Genomic DNA, 19,389 nt, shown 5'->3' with positions numbered 1-19,389 from the left:
CGAAGCATGAGTTTTATTGACAATGAGTTAAATTTACGCTAGAATAAAATTGTCATTTGAAAAGCTACAATTTATTAGTATTTGACCTATGAAAATAAGTTCACTTATGCTCGTTTCCTCACCACCGCAAGCGGTAAAGCACCCGGAGCATTTTTTTTACGTAGTATCCTCAGTAGGCCTACTCCACGGAGAATAGTAGCACAACAACCAAAATACTAGAGCTGTATAACTCTACAGTGAAATACAAACCGAACATGACCTATAAGCGAGTTGAGAAAAAAAACTCTCACTAAAATGATCGCAATAAAAGACTGTAAAACCATCAAATATAATACGGCTGAATAAATTTTACTATACCTTGTGATCATTATGATTCTGAACTACATCGTTGAAAATCTATGTATCGGTGAAACCAAGATGACTGACTCTGAACCAGACCTAAGCCAGACGTAAGCCTAAAAAGTGAAATGTTAAAACTCAGTTACCTGGAACAGATCCAAATATAATTACTAACATATGTCGATATGGTCAAAATTATACTTAGCTTAGATAAGTAAAAAATATAATTAACGATAAAATATACAATTTAATTAGTTGAAACAGACTGCAGATTTGATTAGCTGAAACAGGCAAGAGGTTAGATTAGCTGAAACAGACAAAAGGTTTGATTAACTGAAAGAGACAGAAAGGTTGACCAGCTGAAACAGACAAAAGGTTTGATTAGCTGGAACACACAAAAAGTTTGGTTAGCTGATACAGACAGAGGTTTTATTAACAGAAACAGACAAAGGTGTAGTTAGCATAATCACGTAAGTGCACACATTGTCAGAAAATGGGTCGAGTCCAACATGTTATTCATTTTAATGCTTGCTTCGATTATTAATTGTATTTATAATAAAAAACATTCTAAATTTTTTGAATCTACATCTATTTCTGCTTTGAGTTATTAAAGTGAATATCATTTTTGACCAAAGATTCTGTAGTTCTCGGTGCATTTGTTGAAAAATTGGCGGTTTCCAAATGCCGTGTTTTCTCTTATAGCTGAAGGGTATCAAGTCCACGCGCAAAAGGCTCCATTGAACGTGAAAACTTTAATATTCGTCAAAAAATTGAACGAAGAGCTGAAAAATCAGCACATCGAGAGTGCGTAACTCTTTTGTATATTTTTTGCAGAATCGACGCACAAAAAAACGTGTCTGATTCCCGTTATTAATTTACGCGCTCAAAGCTGAGTCCAATTCTCGTGATTAATCTACGCGCAAAAAGGCGCGACAGATTAAACTGTCAAAAAGTTTGTTTATCTGGGACTTGTCCCAAAAATTCTGTAGAAACCCAATCCACATCTGCATCTTTCTGAATTAGATACATTGCTATGCGGATTGTTCTTCTCAGATTGCAAATCGAATTGAAATGAGGAGGGAGGTTGGAGAGCATGCATTATTGTGTGGCGTGACGGTCGGCGGTCCTCTTCGACGCGAAGTCTTCGAGCTCAGCATCTCTCCCCATCTAGCGTACCACGGAACGCGATAGATGGTCCAGAGATGCGTTTTGCCCATTCAGACGATCACAGAGATCAATTCAATGGAATAATGATGGCTAATGACTGAATAATTAAATTGAATAACGATTGAAAAATGGTTGCAGAGTGACAAGAAACGGGAAATTCAATCTCTTTGATACTCAAATGCTTACAAATGGTCGAGAGGCTGAATACGGAATCGTTTGGGAAATAAATTTCTGTGATCGTTTGACGCTGTGAATTACAAAAGTTAGTAACATCACGGCATTTCGCGACCTTCCTAACCTCGCCTGTTTCCCACACGGAACCACCCAACGGAAATGAGAGACTCACACACACATGCATAAACCCCGCGACGGATCCCAAAACGTCCACCTACCTACCCGGTTACCTATATTCGATCTAAACGATTCTCCATTTTTTCCAACACACATCATTCTTCATCATTTGCGCCGTGGTCACTGACTTACATTTTCGTTGGTTACCTGTTGGGAGCAAAATGTTTTTGTATCGTAGTCTGCCTACTCAGAACACAGTATCGCGGTTGTATCTCGCCAACCCTGATATTGTATGTATTATTTTAGTAAATATTGGCAGACTATCGGTACATTAACCTTTTGTAAAATTGATTAAAAACATCCTGTATGCTAATTAGCATTTTTCAAAGCGAGCTAAGCCTGCAGTTAATCAATACTTGTTGGCTGTCAAATGACTCAAAATGATAGATAATATAAGATGCAATTTTATTACGTTACGTTATGCCAAACTTTGGAATTTTATCGATTTAACAATAATGTGAATAATTGAATACGTTTAAACCTCAGGTGAACCCATCACTTAAACGACATCATCGGTAAATTCAAACGCAGATTATTACATCATTTATAAAACACAATTCTATCTCGCGAATGCTGAGTAAGCGATGGTTACCTGTCGCGATGCTCATTCCACGCTTAGCAACGTGCAAAATTTCTAACTTCAAGTAAGCTACGGTAAATTGGGTAGCGAAAAAAAATTATTCGACCGAGAGTCAAGCACGTTGTGATCGTGGATGAGCCTATCCATGCAGCTAAGAAATCGAAGATTTGTGTAACAATTGTTACCGCCACGCCACGTGACAGAGGAATACCAGGGAAATACCCATAACCTAACACATGCAAACTCACCAACGTTGCCGAGAAATAGAAAAGTTACTCGGAAGTCTCTGCTTAAATCTGTGAAAAACAAAACAAAAGATTTGAATTAATTTAGCAGATTGGATTTGCGATTCTTAATTGAATTACTACCGTTGTCTAGTTTTATATTTATGCATTGCATGTTATGCAAGAACAAAAGTTCGCTCTTAATTTTACCACCTTGAATTATCAATGAATAATTAAAATAAGTTTTCTTACCTCGACTCTGGGCTGCTCCACACTTTCACATGTAGTAGTTCTTGTAGCATCTCAGGTTAATTGGTGAAGCGACGCACTTTGTACATAATTCAGAACTTCACTAATCTCTTATAATCCAAACATCCACACCGCAATGACACTCGATTCTACACTCACTTTTTGTGTAGCTGTCTGAACCGACTGAATAAACTTGCTAACAATTCAACTACGCATTTGCCGAAAGTCACCTAAAGAAAATAATAAAGTTGACACTCGACGCACAGACTAAAATACACATCACTGAAATTGGAGGGTATACAAGACAATGAAGACTCGGGACACGAAATTCACCTTCAACGATCGCGGGATGTTTTTGTTTCAGTAACTCGGTTTTTCATTAGGCTACACGCTGATCGTCGTGTGTTATTTACAGATGAATATGGTGGAAAATTCACTGATCGAACAACGTGACACACAACCTGAACAACGCGGTTTGAATGTTGAACTAATACTGAAGTCGCGTGATTTCGCTCTGATTGCTCGGAAACAAGTGACGCCGCACGGCGCTCAGAAGATATTTAAATCGGTTCTCTGAAGGACGGGAGATAATAATTCTCCCGCCCTCTCTGTCGCTCTTCACCGCTCGTGATCCCCACTCCATGGTTAGAGCGACAGAGAAGACGGGAGAATTATTATCTTCTGTCCTTTAGAGAACCAATTCAAATCCGTTCATGGGACGCTTACGCCGTTGCTTATGCTCATTTTATAAATATTTACAAAATATTGCTAACCAATCTTCGGCGACATCTGAAATGCTGTGTCTGTTTTCTAAAAAGAATTCGACGCAATCATTTTATCAATCAAACCACTATACTGCAATTGTCTGTGCGCTTCACACATTATTAATTAACAAACAATAGGGATGCAAAATTCCGTTACCATCGGATTGAAAGGAAGGGGAATCAATGAAATTACAAAAAGAACAGATGCCCGTTCAGTAGCAAGAATTTAAAAAATAGGATTTGTTTTTGTATCCGTGCATGTAATAAATCTTACAGTAAATTTGATTATAATTGTAAATAAACTGTAATTGTATGTACACACATGATCTGTATTTGTAATTAAATTAATTGAATAGTCAATATTAATAATATTTGCAGATTGATAACACCTCTGTGAATTTCGCAAACAAAATTTAGACGACATTATTCATATCATTGACATTTTTAAAAGTAACTAGATATAAGACCCGAAGGCCCGGAACTACAGATCGCGAGTCCTGGAAGTCGAGATTCACCAGGTAGAGGACCCAGAGCGCAGGATCCAAGAGGTAGAGGATCTGGTGCTTGAAATCTACGGAGCGCGATTTTCGTACGTCCGCTCTACTGGGCGTTTATATTCGGACTGAGGAATTCGACTAACTGATTTTCATCGCCGCCGGTTATCGATAACGTCACTAGAGAAAAAAAATTTCGTCGACGTCAAAGCTCAATTTCTGGACATTCAGACATCCGAAATTTCCGCCTTCGAACTTTACTCTATAGGTTTAACATTGAAGATGCGTCTTTACCAGCAATTTAGAAAATACAATATTGCACTCTTGAGCGATAATGTTATTGGAGAAATCAATACCAACAAGTATCCACTGCAGAAAGTATTTAGAAAATAAAACGAAACAATAAATATTTTGCTTAATAAGAAACCATGATAAAAGAAATTACCTTGGTATTTGGGATGACAAATGGGGGTTGTAAACAAGGATATCAAGAACGAAAAATATATATTTCACAAACGGTATTAAAAAGGAATTACCGAAATATTACAAGAAAAATATTTATATAGGAATCATTATTAAGAGAATATTATAAATGATACATTAAAATAGTATGATGATGTACATTCCATAAAAAGAAAACGAATTAATTAAAATATTGTTTAGTAGCAAACCAAATAAAATAAATCAACTTGATATTTTTAGTGAAACATGGTGTGAGAAATCAGAATACGAAGACTAAAAAATACATATTGCACGAACAGTATTATAATAGAACGAAATATCAGAAAGCAAATATTGTAAAGGGAATATTATACAGAATACATAATAATAATATTGTAAAGAACTCAATAAAATATAAATACATTTCTACTGAGACTGTTTCGTGAAATGACTTGCTTAAATGCGCTTCCTTTTGATCAGCTGTCAGCATGCCAGTAGACTAATACAGATTATACAAATGTCTTTTGAGTCAATTATTTTAAGAAAGTGTCGTAGTGTTGTGTAAAATCGTAAAGATGACATAGAATATACCATTTAAAACTATCCGTCCCTATTCCTCATGACACAAAAAAAAAAAAGCTCAGCATGATCGTAGTTTACTTTGTACATAAGTACATAATGTAATGGAGCAGCTTCACGTTTAACATACTTCTCATATAGTAGAATGATTGCTACAACTGCAGAGCAGAACCCTACAAACCGGGTTTTACGTAAAGATTTAACAACTGGAGTATTCTTCTTATCTCTCAGCCTATTTTTTGACAAGTTCTTTGGCAGTCCTTCTAATTCCCATTTCATCGTACATCAATGCTCAAATCAAACGATTATATTTTGATTTGCCCGCCTGTTTTTTTGGTTCTAGAGGTTTAAATCACTCCACCGAAAAGCCAGGTTCTGCATTGACACTACCGTACCGGAATTGCAGTACAGATGTTATTATATTATATAATTATACGTTTTTGGGGATTAAAGATGGACAGTTAAAGTGAAGTTCTGGAGCTCAAGTGGGTACTTTTCTTGACATGATGTCGTTTTTGTTTATTCTCAATCATATGAATGAACAATTGAGCTGGTTTCGATTCCCTGCCTTGCAGACTGTACAAACCTGTTTCGGAGACCATTTTCTTTTCCTGCAACGCTAAAATCACAGACTTCATTGATTTGATGACTACTTTTGACCTTTTCACCTGCTGTGCCAAACACTTTCTTTCAGACTGGAACTTCGATATTTGTAAACGAGCAGCATTTAGTTTTTTCTTCAATGTCTCAGGCGTGTCAACGTAATGATGATCATGCTGAACCAACCGTCTCCCACGTTCTCGAGTCGTTGGTGTAACCTGTATCGCAGATGTAGCACGCGGTGTTACCACTTCAATCGACGAAGATGGCAGTATTTTATCCTCACCATGCGAATCTTCTGTATTATTCACATCTATAAAAAGTATTCCAGTACCTATTTAAAATATATACAGATTATAACGTTACATGGATAACTTTTACTGGTTCTGGAACATAGTACATTCTACTACGCTAAAATTTCCACAATAAAAATCAAAATACTGCGTAGCTTCTCAATTCTACTCTAGGATTCAACACATCGTTTCTTGTTTATATATCCTACCATTGCGTTGCTCACAATCATGAGAACCAGGGAATGTGGACGAAGGAGTCTGTGATGTCTCGGAACATATCATTGGCATCAATTTCCTGGTGTCAGATTTTAAATCCAAGTTTTCGTTTCTGCAGTTGGTTATTTCTTGGGGGAAAATAACTGCTTCCTTATGATGGTCTAAAATCATTTTTAGTGAAGGAAACTGCATTAACCAGCAAATAGATGCAGTCGACGAGCTATGAATAAGGGAATTTTTTAGCTGCAGATACTTCTCAGCTGTCCATAATGATAAAAACTTTTTGTAAATGTAAGTACTTTTTCCATTATCAATGTGTCCAAATATTGTTGGTACAACTCCTTTTCTTAATCGAACCCGATATTCTCCATAATCAAAACAATCGATGGTAAAGTGATCCGAGCACAAGGTATCATACTTCTTTGGTACCCAATCTTCCCGACCCATATTTTTCACCCATTCCTTGTAATTTTGCTTAGGAAACCTGCGGACGAACATAGAAATAACTGTCATATCACGCTCATGGTCAGCCAAAAAATGAATGACTCTTTGACGATATATTGTTATTCTTTCTCTGTATTTAATTTTGAACTTTTTCTATTTTTAGATTGTTTTCATTTATTTTACAGTTTTACTTTGACTATTGTACCTATCAGCGCCAAGTTTCTTTCTTGTTTTTAACTTTTGTTGCCCATAAATAGATTAAAAGAAAACAATTTTCATCAAGTTGTGCTAGTTTAAACGAAGCGCTGGAAAATGGGTGCATGAACCATTTTTTTCTCTTTTTCATTGTATACCTACTTGAAGAAATGCACCGACGAATGTATTTTCTCTATTTTCTTACAAAAACAACAAAACCCCATTTCTGTGTATACGTGCTGTAAGTTCTGTCACTTTAACACGATGGCATACACAGTGAGCCACGTGATTAGTTAATTTCGATTGAATCGGTAAAAATTAATCGATTAGTTGATTATATCGTATTATTTTGGAACGCTGCATTTAAAATAAAAATTTTGTAAATTTCGGTATTTAGCTGAATAGTGGAAATGTTTTTTCATAATTTATAGTTTCATCCAAAATGTTTTTCAGTATGGGGCAAAAATATTTACTCATCTTATTATACCCCCACCACCGGAGTTTCTGGACCTGTATGTAAGACCGTGGATTAGAGCTTCCTCAGTTGCACGGCTTCAATGCGCAGGTGGCAGCAGGTGGTTGACTCGGTACAATAGAAAGTGAACAGATGTCACTTGTGATGTCAGAACAACAAGTGTTGGTTGAAAAATGGCAGCGCCGTAGCATCATCAGGAACCATCCGTAGTGATGATTTTGTGACAAAAGTAATAATATCACAGTATTTTTAGAGCGCGATCCGGTCTGATTGATTAAAATTAATTGGTCCCAATGACATGGGAATTTGTAGCAGAAGGCACTTTCTACTGACAATATGCATCCTTCAGCTTGTGAGTATAATAACTTCCTATAAACTGCATTTGTCGCGAACTTAATTAACATATCGGCAGCTAGTTTATCTAAGTAAATTCAATTCCCTGAAACGGCATTGAGTCATGGGTATGATCTAATAGAAACTCGTCACAGTTTTCTTTTCAAAATCCGGTAAAAATATACTCAATACTGTTCATTCTTTTTTGTTTCCGAAGACAAACGCCACGGTCTTGAGAAACAAAGAAGGGTAACAACTGAAAAATCAAAACTAAACTAGCTCCAGCTATTATCGGCAAACAATCTATAAGTATTTCATTCATCATGTAGATAAATCGCAAACTTCAACGTGTGTTAAATTCACATAGTTTCGATTCGCTTTATCAGATCGCACCAGATGCAATCGCACGTTTTTTTTTTATTTTTCTATTTTTCCGGATCATATCTGTTCCGCTCGCACTTATCTTTTAAAAAAAAATAGGCTTTTTCATTGTTGCACGCCGTATATAAAATGCCGCGAACTGATTTTGCATTGCTTGACAAACGCGGCTGAAACGATAGGGAGAATCGGGGTATTTTAAAAAAAAAATTTTTTTATCTTCATTATCGTAGAATAGATCCAACCCTTCCTTATGCTATAATTGAAAATATATGTATAATAAAAGATAATTTTGCGCGCATTCATAGCCGTATGTATTTATGTTGCATAGCTGTGTAAATAACTTATTTAAACTGTCACGATAGCATTAATCCAGCTGCACAAGTATTCAGAGCACCGACCAATTAGTTCTGACTGAAATTGAGCCACAAAAAAATTAAATACAAATCAAGGGACTTGTATACATATATATGGAGATTGATAGAGCGCCGTTTATTTAAAGCTTTTCGTCTGTTCTCTCAGCTATGACATCACATTGCCGTCTTACTCATGAGTACAACATGTAATAAGTTGAAGAATAAAATAAACGAGCACCAAACAACCAATTTTGGGCAGCGATGTATAATGTGTGTCTGATCTTACAGAATTGTCAAATTAGTACTCCTACTTTTTACCCCATGAATGTTGCAGATACATTATTTTTTTTTTTTTTCTATTCATTTATTTATTTTGTTTATTTTTTTTTCTTTTTCACTCGCATCAACAGATCACAACAATAGAGCGTCAGGTGTTCGACTCCCTTGGTTTCATGTGGGCGCCGATACTGGTCAATTTCTTCAACATTATATTCGTTATTCTCGGATTTTTTGGAGCGTTTCAGTATCGGCCTAAATACATTATAGTGGTGAGTATTCACATGATTTACGGTATTAATGACTGGGTGATGAAATAGAGAAACGAAAAAAACGCACTCGGCTCATTTCTTCTATACCTCACTTCTTTCCTGTTTATTTATCTCAGCTTAATAGCGTGGATGCCTTATATGCATGTAATAGATGAACAATAATCATTGAATATTGTAACACTGTGATTGTAGTTTTCAAAATTTTTGCAAAGTCAGCATGATCCTTTTTTCTCATTATTCACTTTCTATAAATCTTTGTTTTTACCTTTTAAACTTGAATTTACACCTTGTAAAAGATCCTGCAAATGATTAAAATTTCATTTGTGTACAGTGTAATATATAAAAATTTCAAAAATTGTGAAATTTCTTTTCTCCAAAAATGTTGATTATTTTACTGCAATTTTCAAATCCAAATTTCCATCAAAGCAGCTATTCAACAATCCAACTTTTATATTTTTTATAATCGATACTCGGTCTTTTCTGACTTTATGTGGACACACTTCTATGCATTACATCATTATGTGTAACACACATTACTATATGATAACCCTGATAAAGATGAGTGTATTTCATTTTTTTTTGTGATGAAAGAGCGGCTTAAATGTGATCGAATTATGTTGGGAATAAAAATCTTTTCCATTCTCTAGTGTTATTCCAGGTGGGGGTAAAAATATAGAAAAATCACAAAATTGAAGAGCCACAATATCGAATTATTAACGAAGCAAAAATTTAATTTATAGAATTTAAAAATGTTGAAAGTTAAAGTATGGAGAAGTAAGAGTTTAGAAAAGTCAGACCATAGAATGGCAAACTGTAGAATCGTCAGAATTCCTCTCGATAATATAGAATCGTTTACTGATTTCTGAGACTTTCTATATTTTCAGTTTTCAGTAATTGAACTTTTCACATTTTCAATTCTATGAAGAAGATTTTCGCGTTTATGAAAATTCGATATTCTGGTCGTTTCATCAATTGGAAATTCTAGTTTTTTAGCCCAATCCGTTATTCCAATATACTCATCTTTCATATTTACATTAATCTCATTATCTTTCTTTTTACTTCCAGTATTGTGTATGGAACGTACTCTGGCTTGGGTGGAACATATTTTTGATATGTTTTTATCTCAGTGTTGGAATTTTGGACAAGGTAAGTAGATAGACAAGTTTGTCATTACTAGAAAGTGGTAAATGAATTGACCATATTTAGAGCAACTGAACAACCAGTCAGCGTAATTTAATATAATTGCTGATTTCTCATCAAGTTTATTAAAAGAAATGATACGACTTATTGAAATTAATTGTTCAAAGAAGTTTGATTGTATGTTCGATAATTCTTTGATATATTAAAGTACTTTTATATTGAAATTCGTCGAATTTTCTTCCATTTTTTCAGAATATTTTTGGTTCACATTCTTTTCTTACAAGAAAATGAATATCCGGTATAAAGAAGTCATTTATATTGATTCGAATAATGCTCATGATAATAAGTTTTCACTTTTTTAGGACAGCGATGTCCTGAATTTGGGCACTGGTAGCTTTTCCTGGTGGCAAGCTAATGGACCGGGATGCAAGGCTACATACAATGTAACGGAACAAGAAGAATCATCCAGACCACCAAAACCCGCCAATGTTACTGACTGTATCTTGGATTATCAAGTAATAGAAGTTTTTCATGCTGGAACGCAATGTCTTTTGGCGGTAATTATCTGACATTGTGTAGTTGACAAAGAACATTGTGAAAGAAAAACAGTATCCATCTTATGCATCATTTTTCTATTTTCAAAATGAATTTTATACTTTGCAGCTGATGGCGATAGTCGGTGGAATTTGCTTGAGTCGGGTTTTTCTTGAGGAAGATGATAGCTGTGAGTATTTAACAGTAAAAATATTTCCCTACTTTGTTTTAATACGTAATGTGAAATTACAATTATTTATAACTCGTTTTATTCTTCTGTATTATTAAAATCAACAAACAGATTAGATACAAAACAAATTATTTAACAAGAAAAACCGACGATACGTTTTACTGTTCTTTTCATAAATAAAATTATTAGTGCGCGATGAGCACATTTCTAGAATTTAGTATCGATCATCATAAATTGCAATGTTTCAAAGGAGAAGGCCTGAGATTTATTGCCTCAGTAATATGAATCAAATTTTATCTCGTAGGATGTGGTTTGGTGTTGGATTTTCTTTTTCTTGACCACTAAAACTATAACTTTCTGCGTAATCACAGCCGTCATATCATTTCCTGATATACTAACAATTCAATAAGAAATACAAGATCTCTAAATAAGGAGCTAAGAAAAAAATATCTCGATCTTAGGTGAAGTTTTTATCGTTTTATTTGATTAATTTATTCTGCATTTTTGTTCTCATTTTTCTGCTGCAAATCATTTGTCAATTCAAAATAATTGATAAATGAATCTATAATCGCAATCAACATTTTTATACATCTATTATTTTTCTTCAACGCAGCCAAAATCGAGATATTTGAATTTGAACAAATAGCTGGAGAATATACGAAATATAGTTAAAAAATATAAATACCCGTAGCGTATTTTAGGGTATAATCACTGTTGTGCTTTAATCTGTGATTGCAACTGAAAGGGTTATCGGTTACAGTTGATTTCATTGGTGGATTTGACCCACCACTTTGGTAAGTGCATCCTATCCAATTAATCGGACATCATTTGCACGATATTAGTTGTTATTTGTTGTTACATTAGCATGCAAAAGTACATACCTACGTTTAGTAATTTGTAATTAGCGGTATATACCATGTATCAGTATTTAGAATTCTGAAATATATTTCCTATTGCGATTGACGGTATTAAAATACATATATTTTCGTTACTTTCGAAATTTTGAATCGCTTTTTTTTCTTTTTCTTTTTCTTATATGTGCTTTCAGCAACAAATATCGACGAATTTACATCCCTTTACTTCTGCATTATTGAAGAGTACTGACACAACTCGAACAATTGACATATTGAAGTTAGAAATTCAGCGATATTCTGATTATTTGGGCACCTCAGAAATTTAATTTCCTACATTTCACAGAGCAATCAAATTTACTATTTCAATAGCTCTTATTGCAGTACAAAATTGGATTTGAAACATTTTTGCAAAGTTTTACATCTATTTGTTCGATTAAAACAGTTTAGATCTATGTTTGCTAAAATATTAAGTTCAACAATAAAAATCAGATAAACCGTTGATAGAAAACGTCGCAATGATCAAGACGTTTTCAATAAAAAAAAAAAAACGAACTGTCATCAAATTTAATACTGTTAGTCAATTGCTTGAAACAAGCTTTTGACGATAATAAATTCCCGCGGGTGAAATTAATTAATCATAAGTCATTTGAGATCGTGCAGCTTGCTTGTGACTTGAAAATGTTTGAGTATTCGAAGTAATAATCACTGATGAGCTGTACCAGTGCTCTTTGGTAATTTATATCCAACAAAAAGAAAAGTGTATTATATGTATATAATTGTATTTTCTGTTACGCGCGTGTAGAATTTACGGAGCTGAAAAGATCGTCAAATTGACGAAATGAAATGATATATGTTTACATAAATAATATCTAATCGTACGTGGTATGGGTAAAATTTCAGTTGACTTTGTCGGAGGCGGTGACTTTGGGTTGGCTGGCCACACGCCGTTACATCCCATGTACGTCAGCTATTCGGCTCTTCCGCCGCCACCCTATAATAATTCTAACACGAAAAGTTTGAACACTAATAAAAGTGGCTGGTCAGGTACCGCGGGAAGTTCGCAGCGATCTTTAAACCGCTCAGACAATCATCGTCACGCTAAGAACAGCGATATGATGGTGTTTAACACGTCGACTGCGCGAAGTAGAAACGCATCATCTAGAAATAACACTGCCAGAAGTAACAAGAGTAATTTATCAGTCGTAAGAAACGTTGTCGACAGAGATAACTCAGCCAGACATAACGTAGAGTATCCCATCGATTATTCAAATCCCCTAGATTATTTGCAGAGGTCTGTTTCACCCTGTGACGAGTATGATTCTTTAGACGGCGCTGCCAAGGGTAGATATCAAAAAAGCAAACACTATTATCCGCATTCGTCAAAATACAGCCCAGTCGTATCAGCTAAAATCAGGCCTGCTCGCACCGCAGCTAATAAACAGCACAGAAATTCTTACAAGCCTCGGATTTTTACCGACCACGTTCGCGAGCAGCCTCTAAGATCGTTTTATTCTGACCCTAGGCTAGCCGTTAACGTAAACGACATGACTGACACTCAGAACAGAGCAAAGGGTTCCAAGAGAGAGAGTAGACCGTTATCGTTGTATGGGAATAATTTTTAGTTCAACTAGTTCACAGATTATTGAATCAGTCAATTCCTAGTTTACGCATCGAACAAAGTAGCACCAAATGCTTTTCAACGGTATGTTTTTAACAAAGAATAATTAGAAATGAGCTACACTGACTTTTGTTTTCTTTTCTTTCTCTTCTCTCTTTCAACAATCGCGTTTCGGACGCAGGCACAATTGTTCAATTCCTATACTTGCCAAATAATTCAGATAAGCAGAACGTTAATTTAGCTAGATTTTTAGTTCCTTCTACTTGGTTTGTCGCATCAGTATCGCTGATAATTTGAAATAAATGCGATTGGATTTCTTGATATTTTTTATTTCACATGCATAAACAAGTATAAATATTTGCATATGACGGAGCATAGTATTAACAATGTTGAGGATTTGAACTCAACTATAAGTTCTTAAATTCATTTTGATTCCTACAGTTGTAGAGAATTTCTTCATTTCCTTAATTGGAAATGAAATTAATTTCCCTACTTCATTCGGTCGTAGATTTTCATTAGAGCATTGTTTTTTCCTATTTTTCTTAGCCGTCGCAGTTTCTACTTCCGTTTTCAGTTGTAATATGTATTATTGACAGTCTGAAAGCTTATGGTGCGTATAGGTACTGTTTTTAATTTATTTCAACGACAATTTTTTAAACCGTATTGCATGACTTTTGTTTGGAGCTTATATAACTTTGTTTATTAAATTATTCATAGGCAGCACTGATGCATTGCGCACTTTATTTAACTCGGCATTAAAGTGATTTGTTTCATTCTTTGTTTTATTGTAGTGTAAAAAAAATCGCATTCAGAAATTTTGTTGTATAATTCATTGGGAGTTAATGTGGGAAATAAGATAGATATCGTGCTACATTAAAAGACTTTGGAAAGAAGTATGAAATAGAGGATAGTTTCAAAGACTCGAACGAAGTATCTATACGCGTAGGTATGTAACATACATATACGGAGATTATGATATATTTATTAAAAATAAATTTTTACTTGATCACTTTTAGCTTTAACATTCCAATACTGTGAGAACAGATTTTAAACAGTATGTAGTTGCAACTTCACGTAGCAAATATATGTGATATAAATAGTAAGACATAATTGACGTTAATAATAATTATTTTCTTTGTTATAGATTTATTTCGATCACAACGTATAATTTTTATTCCATTCTATTTCACTGTACCTTTTTTCTCACCGTGAAAGCTTTAACTGTTGGGAATTTTACCTTCCATTTTTAAAACCTATACATACACCGTGCGTTAACGTTTTTGCAATATAATACACAATTCACACAACGTGGCTAGTCAATTTGCGCTTAAAAATAAACGTAAAGACGAATAAATAAATAAATAAATAAATAGTTGAAAAAAGAAACCTGAGATTGATGAATCGGTACAAACTTTCCATTCATTCACAAATATCACCGAAGTACGTTGACATTTCAAACGTAAAGTGCAGTCGTCCCGAGTTTTTAGCTGATTATTTAATATTTGAGCTGAACGTTTCCTTAAGTTATGTCTTTTTATTTTATCATTATCGCCAATCATCATATTCACACTTAGACACATGTAATTCATACCTAAATTAGTTTTCATCCTAGTATTACTTGGTTCAATTTTTTTTCTTCTTTAATGGTAATTAAAAATTAGTTTGGCTGGGTGTAATTTATAAGGCATGCAGTAGGCATGTGTTTTTAATAGTATGTTTGAAATTTTTATATATCGATGTAACAGTAATAAACATCGTCCTGTGTACTATACACATATACGCACACGCGCATATATACATATGTGTGTATGTATATTTTATTATAGTAGAGTAATTATTTTGAAAAATAATGACAAGAATAAATGTGCTATGCAAACAACATACTATACCGCTTGCTTTTTTATTTATTAACTCGTTCCCTCATTACGTATATTATACTGGATATTACCCCCACTCCCTATCTAACACGGTTTTTCTGCTTCGGTTTTTTGGTGGACACATATTTAAAACACATTCCTCTGTCTCTTTCTGCGTTTTATTTTATTTTTATCCTCTATTTGTTTAATATTTTCTTCTCATACGCTCACCGTTTTTAATTCTCTGTGAAGAAATGTGTTCGGCAACTTGACCATAAGGGAGTTCATAAACTTGGAATAAATGCACTGTTAAAAAAACTGACATAACTGTTAAACCGAATATTTTTACTTCTAGTTCAAGAATGGGGATTGGTATAAATTTTCAACTATTATTAGCTTTTAATTAATTTTATCATCTCAGTGTTGAAATAATGTAACATTTTGCTCGGAGTATAGATTTTTGTGTTGAAAAAGTTCTAGAGTTCCAGGGCTTCTAAAACAAATGTTTTATTTCAAATAAAATACTTAATGAAGTAATTTCATTTGATGAAATTATCAATGTCAAACCGCAGAAATTGAATTCAATGGCCATTTGTAATAGAAACACAACATACCTCTTTAATTTTTGCTGTAACAAAAATTCCCAAATAATTCCTCTATTGAGAAGAATAAGAATTCTTAGCAACCTTTAAAAAACCTAATTGTCATCAATATGTGAAAAAACAATTCCCGTCACATTTTTTATTGCATAAAATGTGATGAACCTGAATGTTGGAAACGTCAGAGAGTATTCTATGGACGTTGAAAATCCTTTGAGATGTGTGGTATAATTTTTATTTCCATTGCAGCAGTACAAACTAAAGATAAGAAGAGTAAAAAGAAAAAGCAGCCAAGGCCGTTGTACAGCATCGAGTATTCTCAACCGGAGCCATCGACAAACGACGAGAACATATCTCCAAAGCCGATGACACCCAGGAGAGTAAAACGTCGCTCTGTGATATCGAGGGACGGAACGCGGAGGTCGAGTCGAAGGAGTTCTGTGCGTCAATCGCGGCGCAAGAATCCGGTCAACAGAATAATAGATCAGCAAGAAAATCTCTACGCCAATACGCAGCCGAGTAATTTGACAAACCAAAACGTGAACTCACTGTCTCACGAAACACTGAACTATGACAGGATCTCCAATACTTGGGACAGGGACAGGACCAGGAATCCAAAATGGCAACCAGAGGCTGTCAACATGGCCATATCGGTGCCCACTTTATGGAACCAGGACTCAAACTGTTCGAATGCTAATCCGACCAATGAAACCGCCAACCAGAATTGGGACGTTAATGCAACTTCGACGAGGAACCTGACTGACAATTGGCGTTCGACCGAGGCCAGCATGCAGTGGCAGGGCCAGAGTAATCCAACTTTTCAACAAACGAGTACGCAGAGTTTGAACGGGGAGGATTTGGACGATGTTTACAGCAACAGGCCCGCCAGTGCCAGGTCTAGCTACAGCAATTATCACGGGGTCAGAGCTACGCCTCAAGTTCCCAGTCGAACCGACATTGTCAGGCAAAGCCAACGTCAGTTTGTTCTCAGCGGTCCGCCTGCTTATCAGGATACCGTCATTTGAGATTTAACGAAATAGTGTTGCGCTGTTTTAGTTTTGTGTCCCGACAATTGCACCGTGCCTCAATATGGATTCTTCTTCGCTTCATTGATGGGAGAAATTAGAGCGGTACGTTTAGCCAGCTGCACAAACGACTGATTTTGAAAAATTTGAGACATGGAAGCGTGGGTTCCGAATGATATAGAATTCACTTTTAGTGGAATGTTTTTTTTTACGAATTTCTCTGCCCAACTATGGAAAATATCTTGATAGAAACGCCTTATACATTGGGACTTTGCAAAGAAAATTTCTCTTGTTAGCTCCGTATTTTTTAACTTTGTCATTTCTCTGTGTTTCTTCATGTCATTCAGCTTTTGCTTAAAATGATTGTGAAATTCTTTTTCTGTATTGTTTTGTAGATTTTTAATTCATCGCGCTCACTGGGAATTCGAAAAATGGTCAGGCAAGTCAGGGAAAAGTCAGGGAATCTTGTGGCGGTATCAATAAAAAAAGATAAAGCTGTCCTCACCAAAAACGAAAAATCAAATAACAGTTTTTGTCCGTGTGCTTGGTTCCATGACTATTAAACAGATCATAAACGTATTTTTTAGTACCGATTGACTGGAAACTTTATAATTTGTTAGATGTCGAATTGCCATTATTAATTCGGATTTTAGTGAGGGAAAAATTATAATTCGGTCAGGAAAAGTCGGGGAATTTGTGTGTAAGTTATTCGAAGAGCGTGACCCACCAGCTGTTGTTTGCAACAAAAATTATCGTTCCGTTCGGTCTATTACAAATCCAAAAGTTCAGATAAACGCAATGTTTTATGATCGTTGGAAAAAATTTATACGAAGTATGAATTACGCAAAGAAATATTAGACATTCGGATATTCTGCAAAAAAAAATGGATTAACATTAGCAAATTGCAACAACATTTTCTAGAATTCGCAAAAAATTACACTTTTTCAGCAAAAAGTAGTTACAGGAAAATTAATTCCAGCGAAATCCAGAACCTGATAGAAGAAAGAAATTGTTACGAGTCGATTAAGGATTTTAGAAAAATGTAGAATGATTTGGAGCATTTTAGAGAGAACGTTAATTAAACAAATTCGAAGGAACTAGAGATTTTTACGGATGCACGGCCCTTTTCGAGTTTTATTCTCCTCTCATAACTGTTGAAACTTTCCGATTTGAGAATTTTCTGAGACTTATTATTTGGCAACTTTTAATGCATAACTTTTGAAATAAAAATTATTCTCACCGAGACAAGAGAAATATAAGACTTGAAGAAATTTGTCCAATAATTTTTTCCTTTTTGTTGACATTGTATCACTTGCTCAAATGATTCAGCATCTATTGGTATCGTAACTGCTGTACCGATCTTCCTATTAAATTTAGACAATTATTTATCCGACATTCAAATCATTTTCATCATCTTTTCACCATTCTACCTGAACAATAAGTATCGAGTAAATCTCGAATAAGACATATGAAGTTCATATATTTTTCTTACTAATTATAGCGATATACTTTTGATATTATAATTGTCCAACCAAATTTAATGAAATTTGAATTACCACTTTTACATGCACGTCGCACGTTGATATTATTATAAGTTCACAACACGCACCTTTTACAATGAATTACACATATTTCACGTGATCATCACACTTTTTTTCCGATTTACTGTCGTACGTCCATAATTATCGTTAATAATCATTATTATTGTAACAATGATCATTCATATTGAATTAAATGCAATGAATCTCAAATCAAAAATAAGGAAACTCGTTCGATATGATAGTAGTAGCGACGTTTTTAAATGTAACTACAATTAGACGAAACGAAGGATGAAACTGGCATATAGGTTTATATGTTTTTATACAAGTTTTCATCGTGATATTATTATAAATATACACTATATTTGCAATTGAAAAATTAAAATAGAGTACGAAAGAAAAAAGAAGAAAAAATTTTTAGAGTAAAAAAAATTTGCTATTTATTGTACATTAATTATAATCGCAATATAAACAATTTATAATGAATATACATACATATAAGATAATTAACGCTTGAATAAACAAAATTTACGCCGTCTTCCAATTTTTGAGATACACTTTTTTCCAATAAAATTTTATACAGACACGTCTATTTTGCGTGCAATAAATCTAAAACGATAGTAATAATCTTGATTTTAAAAATATTAAAAAAAAACGAAACACCGATGTGTCGATAACCTTTTTATACACTTTTACATTATATTAAATTTAATGCGGAAAAGTAACTGTAGCAAGAAAATATTCATGTCGTATTAAAATTGTATAGGTATATGAGTAACCAGGATCACTGCAGAGATGGGTAAAATGCAAACCAAAGTATTATAAATAAATAACGGCAAGCTATATATGATTAAGCCTCTTAGTATACATGTACAAGTTAGGATTAAAATTTCTCAAATTTTCTCCACTTTGTATATTTATGATTTAACGTAAATATTATTAGACTGCATTATAATTCTGCATCTGATTCGTGGGTCACAGATTAACGAGTATTATTATTTTAAACACA

At 34.3% G+C, this 19,389-nt stretch overlaps 2 protein-coding genes across 9 annotated transcripts; one reads left to right on the top strand and one right to left on the bottom strand.

Moving 5' to 3' along the window:
- Positions 1–4,029: 4,029 nt before the first annotated feature.
- Positions 4,030–7,430, bottom strand: LOC124177029 (THAP domain-containing protein 3-like). 4 transcript variants are annotated; one of them, XM_046559067.1, is made up of 4 exons: positions 7,099–7,430; positions 6,597–6,781; positions 6,291–6,458; positions 4,030–6,101 (listed from the first exon to the last, which is right to left on the bottom strand). In XM_046559067.1, the coding sequence occupies exons 1-4, from the start codon at positions 7,158–7,160 to the stop codon at positions 5,650–5,652; spliced, it is 867 nt and encodes a 288-aa protein (XP_046415023.1). In that variant the 5' UTR covers positions 7,161–7,430; the 3' UTR covers positions 4,030–5,649. The 4 variants fall into 4 exon arrangements, 3 of the variants coding, with proteins under 3 accessions (XP_046415023.1, XP_046415025.1, XP_046415022.1); XM_046559069.1 differs by lacking the exon at positions 7,099–7,430 and adding an exon at positions 6,947–7,089 and having other exon boundaries at positions 4,033–6,122; XM_046559066.1 differs by having other exon boundaries at positions 4,046–6,122.
- A 129-nt stretch (positions 7,431–7,559) lies between these two features.
- On the top strand, positions 7,560–19,022 carry LOC124177028 (sodium/potassium-transporting ATPase subunit beta-1-interacting protein). Of its 5 annotated transcripts, none has more exons than XM_046559063.1 (7): positions 7,566–7,763; positions 8,889–9,026; positions 10,092–10,172; positions 10,529–10,723; positions 10,830–10,890; positions 12,645–12,702; positions 16,067–16,213. In XM_046559063.1, exons 1-7 carry the CDS (start codon positions 7,710–7,712, stop codon positions 16,077–16,079), a joined length of 600 nt encoding a protein of 199 aa, XP_046415019.1. In that variant the 5' UTR covers positions 7,566–7,709; the 3' UTR covers positions 16,080–16,213. The 5 variants fall into 5 exon arrangements, with proteins under 5 accessions (XP_046415017.1, XP_046415018.1, XP_046415019.1 ...); XM_046559064.1 differs by lacking the exon at positions 12,645–12,702 and adding an exon at positions 11,651–11,684; XM_046559065.1 differs by lacking the exon at positions 16,067–16,213 and adding an exon at positions 11,651–11,684 and having other exon boundaries at positions 12,645–12,777.
- The last annotated feature ends 367 nt before the right edge of the window (positions 19,023–19,389 follow it).

The sequence above is a fragment of the Neodiprion fabricii genome, chromosome 2, assembly GCF_021155785.1.
Source record: "Neodiprion fabricii isolate iyNeoFabr1 chromosome 2, iyNeoFabr1.1, whole genome shotgun sequence".
NCBI classification, from domain to species: Eukaryota; Metazoa; Arthropoda; class Insecta; order Hymenoptera; family Diprionidae; genus Neodiprion; species Neodiprion fabricii.
This window is presented reverse-complemented; position numbering and strand designations above follow the sequence as displayed.